Here is a 16138-nt window from a genome sequence, read left to right as displayed (position 1 = left end):
GAGTGCAAACTGTATTTTCTGTTTATCGAAAACAGTCTTTTTTTCTCGGGGGCATTTTTTCCTATGATCATCAAGGGATTTCAAAAGCAATAAAGTGTGGAATCATTGTTCGACTTGAACAGTATTAAAACTTAGGTTTTAATTTCAGTGAAGTAATAAGATTTGAACCTGTCTCACATTACAGCACTGTAAGGCATTTAGCAATTGTATTTTAAAAGAGGTTTTTAAGATGCAGCTCACTTGTAAGCTAACTGTCTGTCAGTAATTAATAGTTTTTCTTCAGCATAGGCTGTTGTGATCAGACCAAGAAATATCCGTGTTTTTAGTAACACATTATGATAATTGTGAGTGCTTATTCCTAATTAGTCTAAATGTCTAATAATTTTCAGCTTGCTTCTCTGGCTGCTTAGTAGAAAAAAGAGTAATATGTAAAGCTACAGTGTGTCTTTGGGCTTTTAAAAATATGAATGTACACACACATGTATATTTCAGTAAGCTTTCCACCTAGCAGGATGATATGTCAGTTGACTCATTCATTAACCAAGTATTTTATCCTTCAATATCATTTCCTGGTCTTCAGACATCACATCATTTGTATATGTAAAAACTGTTGCCAGATATGGTACTATATGTATAGCTAAACTCAACCTGACAATCCAGATTCTTCAATACTCAACACTGAACCTATCTTTACTTTTCAAAAAAGGCTTTAAAATATGAGGATTTCTATTAGATCAGTGTGGCAACATACTTGCTGATGAAAGATTGTATTTACCATTTTGAATTGCTATTGAAAATAATTGCCTCTACAAAAGGAAACATCTGTATGATAGCACATGGTTAAAGCTGCCATCAATTTTTAACATTTGAGGGTTGAGCTATGACCTTTTATGATGACTGTGAACAGTAACTGCCTCCATTAGCCATAAGTTTTGTTTCTTTATTTTAGTAGATGGCCTAGACTGTAAATATTAGAGAATCTAAAATAAATCAACATATTATCCTAAGGATACAAAATGTAAGAGCTATTTGTGGTTGGGAACCTTTGACAGATAGTTTGGATGAAGCAGATGATTGCCTGCCTAGCGTATCTGGTCTCCATTGCTATGCCTGCAGGCAGTTTAGTGCTATGGTTGTATATTGATGTCAGGGTTAGTACTGAGTGGCTAGCAGTGACAGATGTCTATAATTACAGGCAATGCTTCCAGTATTTCTGAAAAGCCAGCCTATGTTGAACAATTATCTTATTTCTGCCTTGCCAAAGAGCATGTTCCAATTGCTAGTATTAGCAATGGTGAATATAGTGCTTCATCTGCTGCCTTGGGACAAATGTGGGAAAAGCACTTGGTTATAAAACATAAATGCAAAATATTTTTTCAGCATTTTGAATTAGTTAAGTTCAGTGTGTTTTCCTAATTTTTATCTCCCCATAACATGTCTCTGTTGAAGGAATCTTGAAATATAAAAGCACATTTGGTATACTTTTTGAGATTTTGTTTTCCCCTAGGCCTGCACGGCTCCCCAGCGCCAGTATCCCTTGTTTACTGAATAGATGTGTTTAAGTAAAGTTGGCTTTGAAACAACTTTCTTCAATGTGAATTCCATTTTCTGATTGACTTCTGTTACAAAATTGGAAGTGCATTTCAGTGGACAATCTCCCACACCTTTTGATGAGGAAAATTGTAGGAAAACGATAGGCAGTGCTGAAATTTGCAAAACACCTTAGTACACTGGTGTGTTCACATTTGCTGAGACTTGCAATTCTCAATTTTTGTTTTAACCCTTTCTTTTCAGCCTTCAACCACTCATTGTCCTTTCCTGTCTCTAAGTGTTCACCACCACTTGCTTCCACACTCCCTCTTGACCCACTTTCCTGACTCATTAGAAATGTTTTCGTGCTTTATGGTCCGAGTTCTCGACTGTCCTTTTTGTTCTGGGCATTGCTCTGAGTGCGTGTCCTGGGCATGTGAGACATGGGCTGTACTCCCACACTCCCCAGCCAGAGTAGCTGCCTCACACAGTACTCTCCAACCCTGCCATTCCTGAAATCCCTAAAAGTTCTAGGCACTGGGTGTTAAAACATTGTCCATGCTCTAAGTTACAAATTCTGTATTTTCAGGTAATGTAGAATGAGAAATGCCTAGGAAATATCAGTTGATGATATGTACTATCTTCAACCTGACTCTAACCTGTGTTGGGTTTCTACTTTTGTGCTTAACCACTCTGTGGAGTTACTCATTACATTTTCTCATGGAGTCTTCTCAGCAGTGTTTCACTTAGTAGGTATGATTACCTTCATTTTACAGAATAGTTAAAAGATTTCAGGAAGGTTTAAAGGCTTGTTCAGTGACCAACCCTGGGTTTGACCAAATCATCCTACTCTAAATCCAAGTTTGCTTTCCACTCTATCACATTGCCTGTGTGTGTATTTAGGCATGAGTTTAGGCATATGCTCCGTTTTAACTGTAATGATGAATGATAAAACGAACATCACAAGTTTTATCCCCATCTTTGCTGTTTCATTTCCCAAGGAAAAAAACTCATCTCTACAGCCACAGATTGGACCTCTCATCCTGGCTAGCCATCAGTCACAAGAGAACTGAGCTAGTTCTAGATCCTAGATATTTGATATAATCCTTCCTACTATATAAGAAACAACTCACTCCGTAGTCTAGTGTCAGAGACCAATATTGTATTCATGAATGAAAGGCAGCCCCTGTCGGTTCTTACTGAGCCGACCACACAAAAACCCTTTTGATAATTTAAAACTCTTACGATGGTGTTCTGGAACCCTTTCTCTGTGTGCATTAATTTAGCAAAGAAAACTTAGAGAATTGATTGGACTCACTGATCTGAATTGGGAAGACTTGGATAATTTATTGGCCCCAAGGCTGTAAATCATCTACTTCCCCAGTGAGTTGAGAACTTACCCTGGAAATAGGAAACAGGAACTTGCGATGACTCAAAAAAGGAAGATGAGGGCTTTGAAATCAAGAACTTAAGCAATGGGGTGGGGGGGGTGCCTGGGTGGCTCAGTCATTAAGCGTCTGCCTTCGGCTCAGGTCATGATCCCAGAGTCCGGGGATTGAGCCCCGCATCGGGCTCCCTGCTTGGTGGGAAGCCTGCTTCTCCCTCTCCCACTCCCCTCTGCTTGTGTTCCTGCTCTCCCTCTCTCTCTCTCTCTCTGTCAAATAAATAAATAAAATCTTTAAAAAAAAAAAAAAGAACTTAAGCAATGCAGATGAGCCCTTGAGATAAAACATCACCTGTTACCACAGAACATTCTGTTTTCCTACTCTCTCCTCTCACGTTGCTTCTCTGTTGCTCCTCTTGGAAGATAGAAGATTAGGAGTTAGGCTGCCTTTCATTAGGGCTCTCTCCCCTCTAATCACTCTGTAACCATTATTAAAGCTACACACATACCAACTTACAACGTAGATCTACTTTCCAGCATCTAGTCCAGATAAAGCACAAAGAAAAGGGACTGTCCATCTTGGTGCATGCCTCATAATCTTAAAGTCAGACTAATGTTTGATTAGGTGTTACTTAATAATAGTGGCTATTTACTGGCCACCTGTTCTGAGGACGAATAGCTAGTGTTTATTTGGTGCTTACTGTGTACTAAAAACTTTCCAAGTGCTTCTGACACAATGCTGGCAGTGCTATAGCATGTTATGACAACAATAATAACAATTAGTACTTAATGGAAATTTTACTCTGTGCCAGGACTGTTCTGAGTGCTTTGCATGAATTAACTACTCTAATCCTCTCAAAATTTTCATAAATTAGTCCTACTATCATTCTCATTTTTTTATTCAAGAAAACTGAGATTTAGAGGGTAAGGAACTTGATCAAAATCACTCAGTAAGTGGTAGAATCCAACTAGTCTTGGGCTTCAGACTAGGTCTTAACCAGTTCACTAGACTCCTAATTTGTGCTAGCAAGTACTGTGCTAGGCTAGCAAGTAGCAGAGTCTCACTCAAAACCCCTCGTGTCTTATACTACATACATATTTTGTGTTTCCTCCAAGGTGAATTTACCAAAAATACATAAGCAATTAACTTGCCCATTTCTGTTTTACTGAGAGAAGAAGATGCTTTCTGAGTAACTGCATATTGTCTTGGTTGAGGTTTTGCATATGTTTTAGCTAATTTTCAATGTGGAGAAGTGTTCAGTAGGAAGACTAAGATGGAAGCAGGACTAACGTGTTTCCCCAGATACTGCCTACCCAGAGAAACCTGGTATTAGAGTTCAAAGGCATTAACAGGCCACCAGAAGGTGAACCCTGATCGCTTGCATTTGGAGTAGGTTAAAGTTTTCACTAACTAGGCTAGCGTGCAGGACAGAGAGTGAAAGGCAAAACAGATTATAGGAACAATATTTTTGAGTCAAATTTGAGAATGTAAAGAAAAAAAATGAACCTAATGACCATAGCTGATTTGACAGAGTAGTACAAATGTAGCTGATGTGATTGACACCCCTTTTTCCATTCTGTGGGCCATTATTCCTCTACTCTTTATGTCAGGTTGTTCTTTCCAGAGAGAGTTGAGAGTCTCTTAGGAGGAAAGTAAAGAAGTTGCTTTGGATGTGGAAAATGGGACATGTTTCAGAGAGGCAATGTGGAGACAGAAATGGAATATGAATAGGTAACGTGTATGAATAAAATAAAGATGTTAGAAGTGGAGATGGGGACCTGGTAAAGTCTTAATGCCTACTGTAACTATAATTTGTGTGTTTTAGAGTAGAGGATTTAGGGGAGAGTGTGTGGCAAGAATTAGATTAAGTGGTAGAAGACTGTATGATATACTTACCTTCTGAATAAATGAGTTCCATTTATTAAAAACGTACTCTTACCCATGAAGAGGTGACTCGGCCTACTTAAATCCTTAGCCCCAGTTGCCGCACTTGCATAATGAGAGTGCCTCATGAGCAACAACAGTCCTAAGAGATTCTTAAAAATAGTTCTGTCAAGGATTATTTATAATTTGTTCTTTTCTAGGGCTATCCTTTAGTAATTAGTTTCTTGAATTATTCCACAGAAGCAAACCCATTGTGTAATCTATATAACCACATCCAGGCTTTGAACAGCACTTCACCATTGTCTTTGCTTATAGCTTCCAGCATATAATCAGAGTCCCCAGAGCATTTTAAGTGACAGCCACAAAGATCCTGAGCCATATCCTCTCTATATCTGAAGTTGGGAAGGTCTTCTGCTCCTCCCTTATCCCTAATGTCAGGTGCCAGGTCCCTAAACTCTGTGCTTTTTAGGTTGTACACCTGAGGAGTGATGTGTCGAGAGTTCCAGAGAAGGCTTGGAAAATAGTTAAGGTGAGTTGAGTTGCTGGTTGTTGTGGTGGATCATCAGTCTTTATGCTTGTCTCACCACAGCCCCAGATTCTTATTACTAAAGTAGGTACATGCTCACAGTGGTAAGTGTAGGGGTGCCTTGTCTGGATTCCCTTTTTATGCACTTTATAACCCTACAGTATGCATGTTTTATAACCAAATGTTCAACCATCAGCTAGTAAGTGGTATTAACTGCAGAGACTCTGCTTAGCTTGAATGCCTAGTACAAGAGCAGCCTGGGTTTCTCGATTACAACATTTCTGAAGTGGCCAGTTCTAACCAGTTATTCATACCTGAAAGGAGAAAGGAAGTTTTCTTTGGCTACATTGAATAGCATCTGTTATTGAAGGGTATCTACAATACGTGTATCCCTTATGCCAGAGTATGCTTCTTATGGACACCTTTGAGAGGGATGAGGGATTATAGTAAAAAAAAAAAAAAAAATCTTTTATGTCCCAGTTCCCCACCTCTACCCTCACCCTATCACAAATTTCATCCAGCATCAACTTCTTTCCTCCAAAATCTAATCATGATATAAATTTGCTATTGCAAAGGACTATAAATAAAATGCCTGAAATTCCCCCTTTAAACCATGGTCTCAGAATCTTCCACCAGAATTAGGCAAGCCTTCTTCTAGTAGCCTCGTGCCATAGCCATGGTTAGCTTCTCGCTGTATGAGCTTGGGAAGATAATAATATTTACCCAGTGCCTTCCCATGGTTTTAGCCACAGAAGACTAGTCCAACAGAAGCTTGGCCCCAGACATGGAGTGAGTTGGCAGCCAGCAGGAGCAAAGCTGTGTCAGGACAAATGTACACTCCCCATCTTCTCTAGTTGGCTTTCAGCTGGTTGCACCACGGGAGTCTTTCTATGGGCTGTGTATCCTGTGACCAATAACTGGTGCACTCGACCCGGGTCCCTCTTGGCTAGTGAAGGCCTGTCGGGAGACATTAGGTTCATGCTGGTGGAGATCCTTAGTCAGTGGCTCCCTGAAGGAAAATGAGGCAAACAGCCAGCTTCTGTTGAACAGGTGGTAGTTAGACCTTAGATTTGGTCGGGCCCGGGGGCGGGGGGCGGGGGGGTTGGGGCGGGGACAGGAGGCAGAGAAAGAATCTCTCCAAAATTACCAGTATTGCTGGTTTTCACACTGTACCTGTACTCCTCTTTCAAATAAATAATTGTTTAGAAACGAATCCAAAAATATCTCTGGCAGCATCTGGAGCCCTTCCTTAGCAGTCTGGATTTGGGCCCAAGTTAGGAATGGAAACCCCACTGGGGTGCAAGCAAAAGAGGAAGCATGTTCTTAGCCATGCATCAGTGGAGGCCCCTACTGGGAGAGGGGATTATCACAAGGCAGCAGGCGGCCCTGCACCCCAGCCTGCTGAGTTCATGCTTTGTGCCACAGGATGTGGAGCGAAGGAAATGCGAGGCCAAAGTGGTCGCTCCAAGTTCTCTGATACAATGGCTCATTCAAGCAGATTGGGAATGCCTCTTAAGAGATTTGTTAGGTACATGTCCCCTTAGCAAGATGGCCACCACAGATGGTGGGTTCGATATAATAATTAAAATAAACATTTAACATTCATATTTATTTTGCACTTCCATAGTCAGCTTTTCTTTTATCAGTTGCCATTTCTGTATTCCACTGAATGAGGCAAGCAGAATTCTAACCTTTTACCAATTGGTTTCCATCATTAGCTATGGTTTTAAAATTAAATTCTGGCAAAAGATTTTTTTTACCTAATTTTGGTCTTATATTTTGTGATGCTACTTTACATGGTATGGAAAAATTAATCAGCCAAGATTAACGTGTATCTATCCAGTAGCACTAAGTTTCTGTATTTAGTATGAAGCAATGATATTTGTACCATTATGTCTTTTGATGTGGTCATAAGTTAATTGTGATGATCATGTTTTATTCTGCTTCAAGCATTAATGAAAGACCGCAGTATCTTTAGTTCCAAATGGTTTAGATCCAAGTCATTAAATCCTCTATTCCCTTTTACACCTCTCCTTCTCCCCCCACCCAACCCCCACCTTTCACTTCAGTGGGTCTCTTTTATAGAAAGCAGTGCATTGACGTCAGGGGCACTTGGAGCCTAAGACAAAAATATGAAAATTGGTTTCTTATTCGTAATAAGTAATATCACACTAAGTTCCAAAATTCTTTTCCTAAGGAATGTTATTGCTTTCACTATATTGAATTCTTTCTGGTGACAGGTTTTGTTTTACCAAATTACAACCAGTTAAAAATCTTGATAAATCATGTCAGCAGATTGAAACAATACTTTAAAATGTACAACAATTATAGGGATTTTTAAAATTTTTGCGGTATCAATTTTGTACTAGGTGCAAATTTTGAAGAATAAATTGGTTCAGGAAAGTATATCATCTGATGGCAGACTACTTTGTTGTTGATTTCCACAGCACTGCTAATTTTCTGCATTGAGCCTGCTTACAAAAGCTCTTTGAGAAGTTATAACATCTTAAACATTTATAGAAGGCCTAAGGGTATTAACTTACTGTAATTTTCTGAAGATTCATTATCCAAAATCTTAATTCATTATAACAACTCTTATGAAAACCTATAGAACCAGTGTTTTCTCTTATTTTCTTATTTGCACAGAATGAGAGATTCATTGTTCTTTTTAATTTGTTTCATGTGGTGCTTTTGAGTACATTTCATAGAGGGCTGTTATTGAATTTCTGTGACTGTCATTATATATCCATACAACCTTTAGGAACTAATATTCTGGGTTTCCCAGTTCTGTAATCTACTTCAAATTTAAGGATTGACATAATTAGTTTCTTCAAAGTTATAACCAGAATGTTAGAGACAACACTGCAGATACCCGAGACCAGGAATTAGGGTTGGAAAAAGAGAGCAATTTAAAAAATTATCATAGCACATGCTTTTATTCTTTATTAAATTAAATTTACAACTCAAAATCTTACTGCTATTTGTATGCTTATTCCTTGTCTGGTTTTCTTATCTTGTCTGGTTTCCCTTTAAAAAGCCAGATACAAGATCACTTAAGCTACCTGCCTGTGCACGGGCAATATTTGTCATTTGGTTAGTTGAGAAGTTAGAGGACGTATGGGTTGTTGAAGCGTTATGTACATACCCAAGTGCTCCTTTCTGAAATTGAAAAGTAAAATAAGCAGAGTCAAATAAACAGAGATAAGAAAACAAACCATACTATAAAACAGTTTTTTAGGACCGTGCCTTCTCAAATCTATAATAATGATGATTCCTTGCATTTTTAACAACTTTCTGTATTTCAAGAGCTAGAGAGATGGATCAGTGGTTAAAATGGATAATTTTTTTAGCTTCTAAGATAATAGCTATGTAGAAGTAGAAAAAAATGCAGTTTTGTAGCATGAAATTTTGAAGCTTTATGGCCTTTAACAAATACCATTTCTGACCATGATTAGAGTGGGAGAATTGACTGAATATATATGTAAAGATTTCAAAGTTAGTACAGATTTAAGGTTTTGTTTGTTTTAACTTTATCTGTGCAGTGTGGAAATCTTCGAGGTAAGCACCCTCTTACTCTTCTGTTATTTTTTATGTAATGAGCCTTCTCTTGAAACGGTATTAGCTGCCAGTTTTTAAAACCTACTCTGAGAAAGGGTCCATCAGAAAAGCAGCATTTGTTGATAACTACTAAATGCCAAGCTCTGTTAGGTATCATCATTTCATCTGCCCAAAAGCCATTAAGTAGGTATTATTATTATTCCTGTTTTACAGGTAGGAAACCAAAATTCGGAGACTTTAACCTAGTTAGTGGCAGATCCAGAATTCAAATCCAGATATCTTTGGGACCAAAGCCCTTCTACATTGCTAAGTTTATCAAGGCAACGTTCTAATTTCTTCTGGAGATGTTAAAAAAAATAAATATTTCCCTGCCATCAGGCAGCACATGCTTGAAATATTTGAGGAAAGACATATGCACGTGGAAAATTAATACTACAGCAAAATTGTATTCTGTTGTCTGATATGGGATGTGCCACTAACGGGCTGGCCAACAGTGTATATCTCCGTATCAAGGGAGAGGAACTGCATCTATAGGGAGAGCTTCTTCCAGAAATATTGTTTAAGCATTAACACCACATCTTTTTAAATAATGAAATTTTACTAAGGTTACTTCTGGTGAATAGAATTCTGATATTATTTTCACAGAGAAAAAGTTCTGTGCAAAAACCGTACCTTTTATGGGTTGTTTTCCTTTTGTTAAAAAATTGTGAAAGAAATGAAATCAGCCAAAATGTGCATTTTAACATTACATTCATTTTTTTATTCATTTAATAAATATTTATCGAGTATTAGGTATGGGAGATAAAAGAACATGATCTCTGCCCTCAGGGAGCTTATAGTCTAATAGAGAAATACAGGCATATTAAAAAAAAAAAAAAAAGGGTGGGAGGAGGGCACAGATGGCCAGGCAAAACTAGCTTGTAATGAGTGCACATCCAGTTATGTGAAACACATAACCAAAGGCATAGCCATTTTCAACTTCACTGTATCCCTCAGAGAAGAATGGACAACATACATGAGCTTAGTATCTTATTTCTTAAATCTTTGCTTATTTTTCATAATGATCTAATTATCTTAACTGATTCTGAAATAAAAAATTAGGAATCTATGAACTAAAGGAAGGTTTGGTTTTTTTTTTCCCCTTCTTGCATTCCTATGCCAACTTCTGTATCCTTCCTTAAAATGAGTATTGTGATGTAGTTTCTTCTTGCTGTAATAAAAATTTTTTCGGTGAAGTGATAGAAGTTTTAGAAAATGTTGAAAACCCCTAAATATTGTGTTAGAATTTTTCCTGTAGAAAGCCTTCATTGACTTGGGGACAGACTGCTTCCCACCCCCAAATTATATATGTCTATGGTATAATGAAATTCCAAATGTTTGAAGACATTTTCGTATCATCTGCATGCTCTCTGAATGATAAGGTGCCTTGGAAAATGTGAGACAGTCTTTTAAAAGAAATGCAGTAATCATACATTGATTTTAAATGACCCTGTCACACGTGAAAACAAATCAGATTGTTGCTCTTAATGAGCTTTTCAATTTACTATTCAGTAGATCAGATAAGTGGATTTAAGAGGTAATGATCCTGTTTAGTACTCAAGCTTGACTGTCAGATCCTAGTAGTGGAGAGAAATCCCTTGGGACAAAAACGTTGACACAGTTCTAGATGGGATAATGGGAATCAAAGCTAATGGATGATAAAAGGAATGGTGCAAGTTACAAGGATAATTGTGGATTAAAGCACTGCCATGTGTCAATGTTGACTGTTTTTTCTAATATCTTATTGGGTCAAATCTGGTGCTCTGAGAAACTGTTTTGACAGCAGAGCACAACAGACCTGCCTGCCTAGCTTCCTCCTTTCTGGAAGCCAGGGACACCACAGAAAACTTCCTTGTAAGAACTACCAATTTAAAAAAGATATTTTTTAAATGTTAAAATGTCTTGAATGTTTAAAATCACATTTTAGTTATTATATTTTTATTATTCAGTGTGGCTTGGGTAAAATCAAAATTAGATTAATTCTGAGCTATGCCATAAGAAAATAGCATTTCTAAAGCCTTGAAAATGTAAACTTTTGTTTTACAAAAATGCGGTACAGTGTAGTGGGGGAGATGGACACCCAGACAATTGCAGTGTGAAAAATACTGTGAGAGAGGGATAGACCAGACACTGTTGGAACATAAAGGAGAGTGCAACTCATTCTTCCGGGGAAGGCAGCAAAGTCTTCCGAGGAGGTGACTTTTGAATGAGAATCAAGGGGAGAGAATGAAGGCAAAATGATTCGGGCAAAATGAACAGTACATGAACTCCTAGAAATCTGAAATTGCATGAGGAGCCTCAGTTGGTCCGTCAGTATTTCATTGTGGCTTCAGATGGAGGTATGTTGGGACCAAGTTGTAAAGGGCCTCATGTGCCATGAATCATATCAATATCCGAGTTTCCAAGGGCCCAATTTACTCCCATCCATGAGAGAGGTTTCGGGTTATGCTGAGATAAGGGAAACTTCCCTTTCTACATACCAGTCTTCCTTTGAGCCTTCTCTGTGCTTAAAGGTTTCTGATCATTGAGGATTGGTGGTAACTCATTTCCCGAGATTTTCTCTCCCTGGCTCACTCTTCCCCCTAAACATCTTACTAACAGAGTGATAGCTTCAATCTAATGAGAGATGAAGGCCTACTCTCATGAGCAAAACCATAGATAGAGTAATTAAAATGCTTTTCCGTAGGGCTCAGAAATTAGCAAAAGAGTTGCAACAGGAATGTAAATCTCAACCTTCCTTTCTCTCTCCCCCAGCTTTTCCCCTCCACCTTTCTGCCCCTTCTTTCCTTCTCTTGCCCTCTCCACTTGCCCCTTCTTTTCCCTCTCTCTCTCCCACTGATTCACTACTGCCTGAGCAGCTTCTGGCTATGGGACTTAGGTTGAAAGCCCAGAACATGAGCTTCTACTTTAAATAGTGTTTAAAATCCAGATACGAAATCTCTGCGATGAACAGCCAGCCTCCCTCCCCTATATAACCCTATAGTTCTGGGTGATTTGTGGTGCCCTGTGATTTTTATCTCACCTTCATGACCTATGGCAGTATACCAAGCTGGTGTTTATATGTGAAAAGCAAAAGGCATAGGGAGTGAAAGCTAAGTTGCCATACCGTACCCTAGGAAATAGGCAGATCAGGAGAAAGTGAGAGAACACAATCACAGGGGATCAAATCACAGACGAAAAATCCCATACAGCTGGTGTCTGGCAGGGAGAACCTGGAATCACACCAGAGCATCAGGGAGTATGGAGGTGTCAACCCACCTCTCGGCTTTGCCAGGCTATTAGGGAATATTCCATTCGCTGCTGGTGGCATTTTCCCAGTTGAGGTGGGATATGTGTTTATAAGCTCAATGTGGCTTGGGTTGGGACTGAAATGTTGCACCCCAAAGTCTGCAGCCAACACTCCCTAATTGGAAGCTTAGTGGATTCCCAGGCCCTGATGTATTCAGCAGAGAATCTCTGAGCCTGGGATTTCAGTTTCAGCCTGGAAAGTAAGACCTATCTCTGTATTTGGGGGAACTTAATTGAGAGATTTTTGAGGAGAATGTCTATAAATTCTTTAATTTCCTCTTACTTTTGAAATCCTTATTTTTATAACTGACTAACATAATCCTGAATTATTTGATGGTTTGCTGATATCTGGAATAGATAGAAATTTTTTAAATGCCGGAGCCTTTTATTGAGACACTTCATTTTTTAGCCCTTTATATACATATGCCCGTCTTTGAGAAAGGGGTGGTTTACCACTTTGAGAAAAAAAATTATGTGGTGGTCTGGGAACAAAACAAGTACATGAGTGTGGGTGTGTGTTTCAAAATAAGAGAGGTACTTCCTGGAAGAAAAAGAGAGTAAATTATTAAATTATACTTTTTTAAAAAAATCCTTCATTTGCTCTCCCTACCCACTCCCTTCTTCAGTGTGGATGCGACAATGCTTTAAATCTTACATTTGTTCAATTTGAATAGTCTTTTGAAAATATATGTTAATGATAAAGCTTTTAACAGTTAAATGTTTTCATCCAGGTATATGCCCGTATGTCCGAAGTTTTAGGAATAACAGATGACAACCATGTTCTAGAAACATTCATGACGAAAATGTGAGTTCTTTGATTTTTCTTTTGTTGTTGTTGCTTTGAATGTAACAGGTATTTTTACTGTGTTTAAATCTCTTAATAATTTTAGTTTTTTAATAAAAGACCTTTTTAAATTATGCTATAATTCTCAGAATGGTAGCATTGTTCTTAATTGAAACTTAATTTCACATATTTAAAATTCACCATCCAAAAGACATTCTTATCTTTCAAGGTACCCATACAACTGCAGTATGCACCATCAAAACATGGTTTTAAAACGTGTACAGACTTTGATTCTTCAAGTCAGTTGGGCAGCATTTTTGTTTTTAATTAGAATGAAAATACCCAGTTTCAAAGACCAGCTGAAGAGATTATTGCAAACTGGAATCATTGGGAGAGGTCTGATTGCCTTAAGACAGGGCATTCATTGATTCCAGCGGGAACCTATGGCTATCGGAGACATACTCATGGAAACTTGCCTTAAATCATCCTTTATAATCTGTTAGCAGAATTAACTAGTTTCTAGTCATGGACATAATTTTGTACCTTTAGCCTGAATTTGTATGCCTCCATTTGGCAACCCACTTTTATCTGTGTAACAGGTAGATAGTACTGTGTTGCTTGCAGAGAACAAAGCTACATAAACAATCATGATCATAAGAAGTGAGTTTTGGAGCCACAAGTTTGATGGTTCATTTCTTGCTCGTTAACTGTGAGCCTCTGTTTGACTTCCTTTGTGACTCTTGCTGTCATTCCCTAATATGTTTATTTTAGATACAAACTTGATGTTTCTTCTGTGAAACAGGCAATTTTTTAATTTATAAAACTAAATTTAGAGAATTATGTACCATTCGGAGAACAATGTTCATTATACATTGATTGCATATAATTTTGATTATGCCATTAAAAAGAATAGAATAGAAAATGTTCCCCTGGTATTTAAACCTGTTTTTCAACTTCGTGAGATATTTCTGACTTAGGTGACCTAACTTATGTAAATATATGTGTATTTCCATGTTCTCTCTATACAAGCAAATACCTTACTTACAATTAAAACCATTTTTTTTTCATATTTAGTGTTACAAATCTTAAATACTGGGGAAGATGCGAGCCCGTGATTTCAAGGACTCTTCAGTTCCTAAATGATCTTTCTGTTGGATATCCTTTTTCCTGTATATCTAGTAATGTATAGAAACACCCTAACACGTGCATTCTGTTGCCCAGGTATTTTCCTTGTTCATAATGTTTGTAACTGTTTTTAATTAAAAAAAAAAAAACTTTCATTTAACCTTATCTGTAAAGTATGTTTTTGAAAGATTTATATTAGCTACCAACTATGAACATTTATCCAGAATCACAACTGAATTTATATGGATATATAGATTCCTAACTAGTTAAAGTTATGTTTATATCCATCCAGTTTAATAAATGGATACAGAAGAAAGTATGCAACCATATGTGTTTTAGTCTGTGATTTTTCTTAATTGTCAGGGAGTTCTTGTTTTAAAAGAAAGCATGTTACTAATTTGAAGAAGGTCAAGATGTTCTATAAATATTACCTTCTAAAAATTGAATTCCTGAGGGTAAATACTATAGCTTCAGTATTCTTCAATTGAAAAGAATATTATTTTGATTAGTTAAGAGGCACGAAGGAGTAATAGGAAGAAAATTATGTAAGTTTTTTTTACCACTTCTTGGATTATTGCCGCCACCAAATCAACAGCTTATTTAGTCTAAAATAAGATTTCCCATTATCCATTAAATGTTTGGGTTTCTATCTTTAGCAGATTTTTTAAATCTAAAACCAGAATCATCCTTTCTTACTATATTATAGTTAATACTATTGTCCTGTTTCTACCAGTGAGAGAGAAGCATGTAGATTGTCTTTTATATGTTAGCTATCAAATATATAGGAGTTATGAAAAATAAGTGTTGGTTTAGTTAACCACCAAGATTAGCTGATATTTAAATAAGAGGACAGCATTCTGAAAATCGGTGGCATTGTATGGAAATTTTTAATGTAGGTTTACTGCAGGAATATGTTTGTATTAGTTAAGTTTAAAATTGTGTTCCTTGGGAAACCATAAAAGATTTCCAAAGTATTAGACACCCACTTTTGTGCTGGAATTTAATATGCAACTTTTTATTGGAAAATAATCGTCCTTGTCTGGCAAAATCCACCATGCAATATTTCTGTTAGTAGGTATAATGTAATAAAGACAGAGAGGGCTATTTATCACTACAAATTTTGAGGATTTCAGGATTCTTTTTATTATTTTAATATATTTCTTTGATATTAAATCAGAAAAATGATAAATTACACCTGTCCAGGCTGTTTTTCCTTTTTACTGGAAAGTGATGTACAACCCAATTCCAGTGGTCATTTTGGCTTTTTAAGATATGTATTTTTTCTTATTAAAAAAAAACTCAACCTGTATTTTTTTTTCAATAATAATGCTGAAATACTCTTTATTTCTAACATATGAAGTGGTTTATAAGTACTTCCTAGTCTTGCAAACTCTGGCCTTTTCACAGTGAATTACTTTGAGAGCATATTATCTGGAAGGAAGCCGGTGTTATTTTATAGCACGTATCTATTGTTTATATTTACCCTATTTTTTAGGTTGGAATTGAAATCTAATATAAAATTAATTCAATTTGTATTCTTTTTGGAATAATTTGCATAATGCCTAATTTATTTCTATCCACTATTTAAGTAAGATCCTTTTCCTATCACCTTATATCTCTTACATATTCTTTAATCCTAAAATTATAACGGTTTGTTTCATAAGCTGTTTATTGCTTTTGAACACTTCTTTTTGACGTTAATAAAAAAATCATATTTTCAGAAAACTTATTAGATAAAACTTAAAAGCTATAACATTTAAACCAAGGGATACGAATGATTTCAACTTGGGTACATTGATTTATATTTTTTAACAATTATTTCAGGTTTCCATATTTAGAAATATGTATTAGTTCAATTTGATTTCAGTGCTCAGTTATTTGAATTATAAATCATTATGTCCCTTCTAGCTGATCAGTCATGAAATATCTTTGAATTCATTTACATAATGGAATATGTGAGTAGTATGTCTATTTCAGTGCAGTTGCTGGTTACCTAATGCATGTTTTGTTGTTTCCGAT

General features: G+C 36.8%; 1 protein-coding gene across 8 annotated transcripts in view; it reads left to right on the top strand.

Moving 5' to 3' along the window:
• RANBP17 (RAN binding protein 17) overlaps positions 1 to 16138 on the top strand; it is a 324967-nt gene that overhangs the window by 218142 nt on the left and 90687 nt on the right. For 6 of the 8 annotated variants that reach the window (XR_012377245.1, XR_012377247.1, XM_073890032.1 and 3 more), the window contains 3 exons: positions 5269 to 5328; positions 12942 to 13015; positions 14069 to 14149. Coding sequence is in view for 6 of the 8 variants with exons in the window: in XM_073890032.1 (XP_073746133.1) it covers positions 5269 to 5328; positions 12942 to 13015; positions 14069 to 14149 (215 nt within the window). In the remaining 2 variants the exon portion in view is untranslated. The remainder of the gene's footprint in view (positions 1 to 5268; positions 5329 to 12941; positions 13016 to 14068; positions 14150 to 16138) is intronic. The other 2 variants (XM_025867045.2, XM_073890024.1) reach the window with 1 other exon arrangement.

The sequence above is a fragment of the Callorhinus ursinus genome, unplaced genomic scaffold, assembly GCF_003265705.2.
Source record: "Callorhinus ursinus isolate GAN/ISIS: 27379988/994484 unplaced genomic scaffold, GSC_fseal_2.0 scaffold3, whole genome shotgun sequence".
Taxonomy (NCBI): domain Eukaryota; kingdom Metazoa; phylum Chordata; class Mammalia; order Carnivora; family Otariidae; genus Callorhinus; species Callorhinus ursinus.
This window is presented reverse-complemented; position numbering and strand designations above follow the sequence as displayed.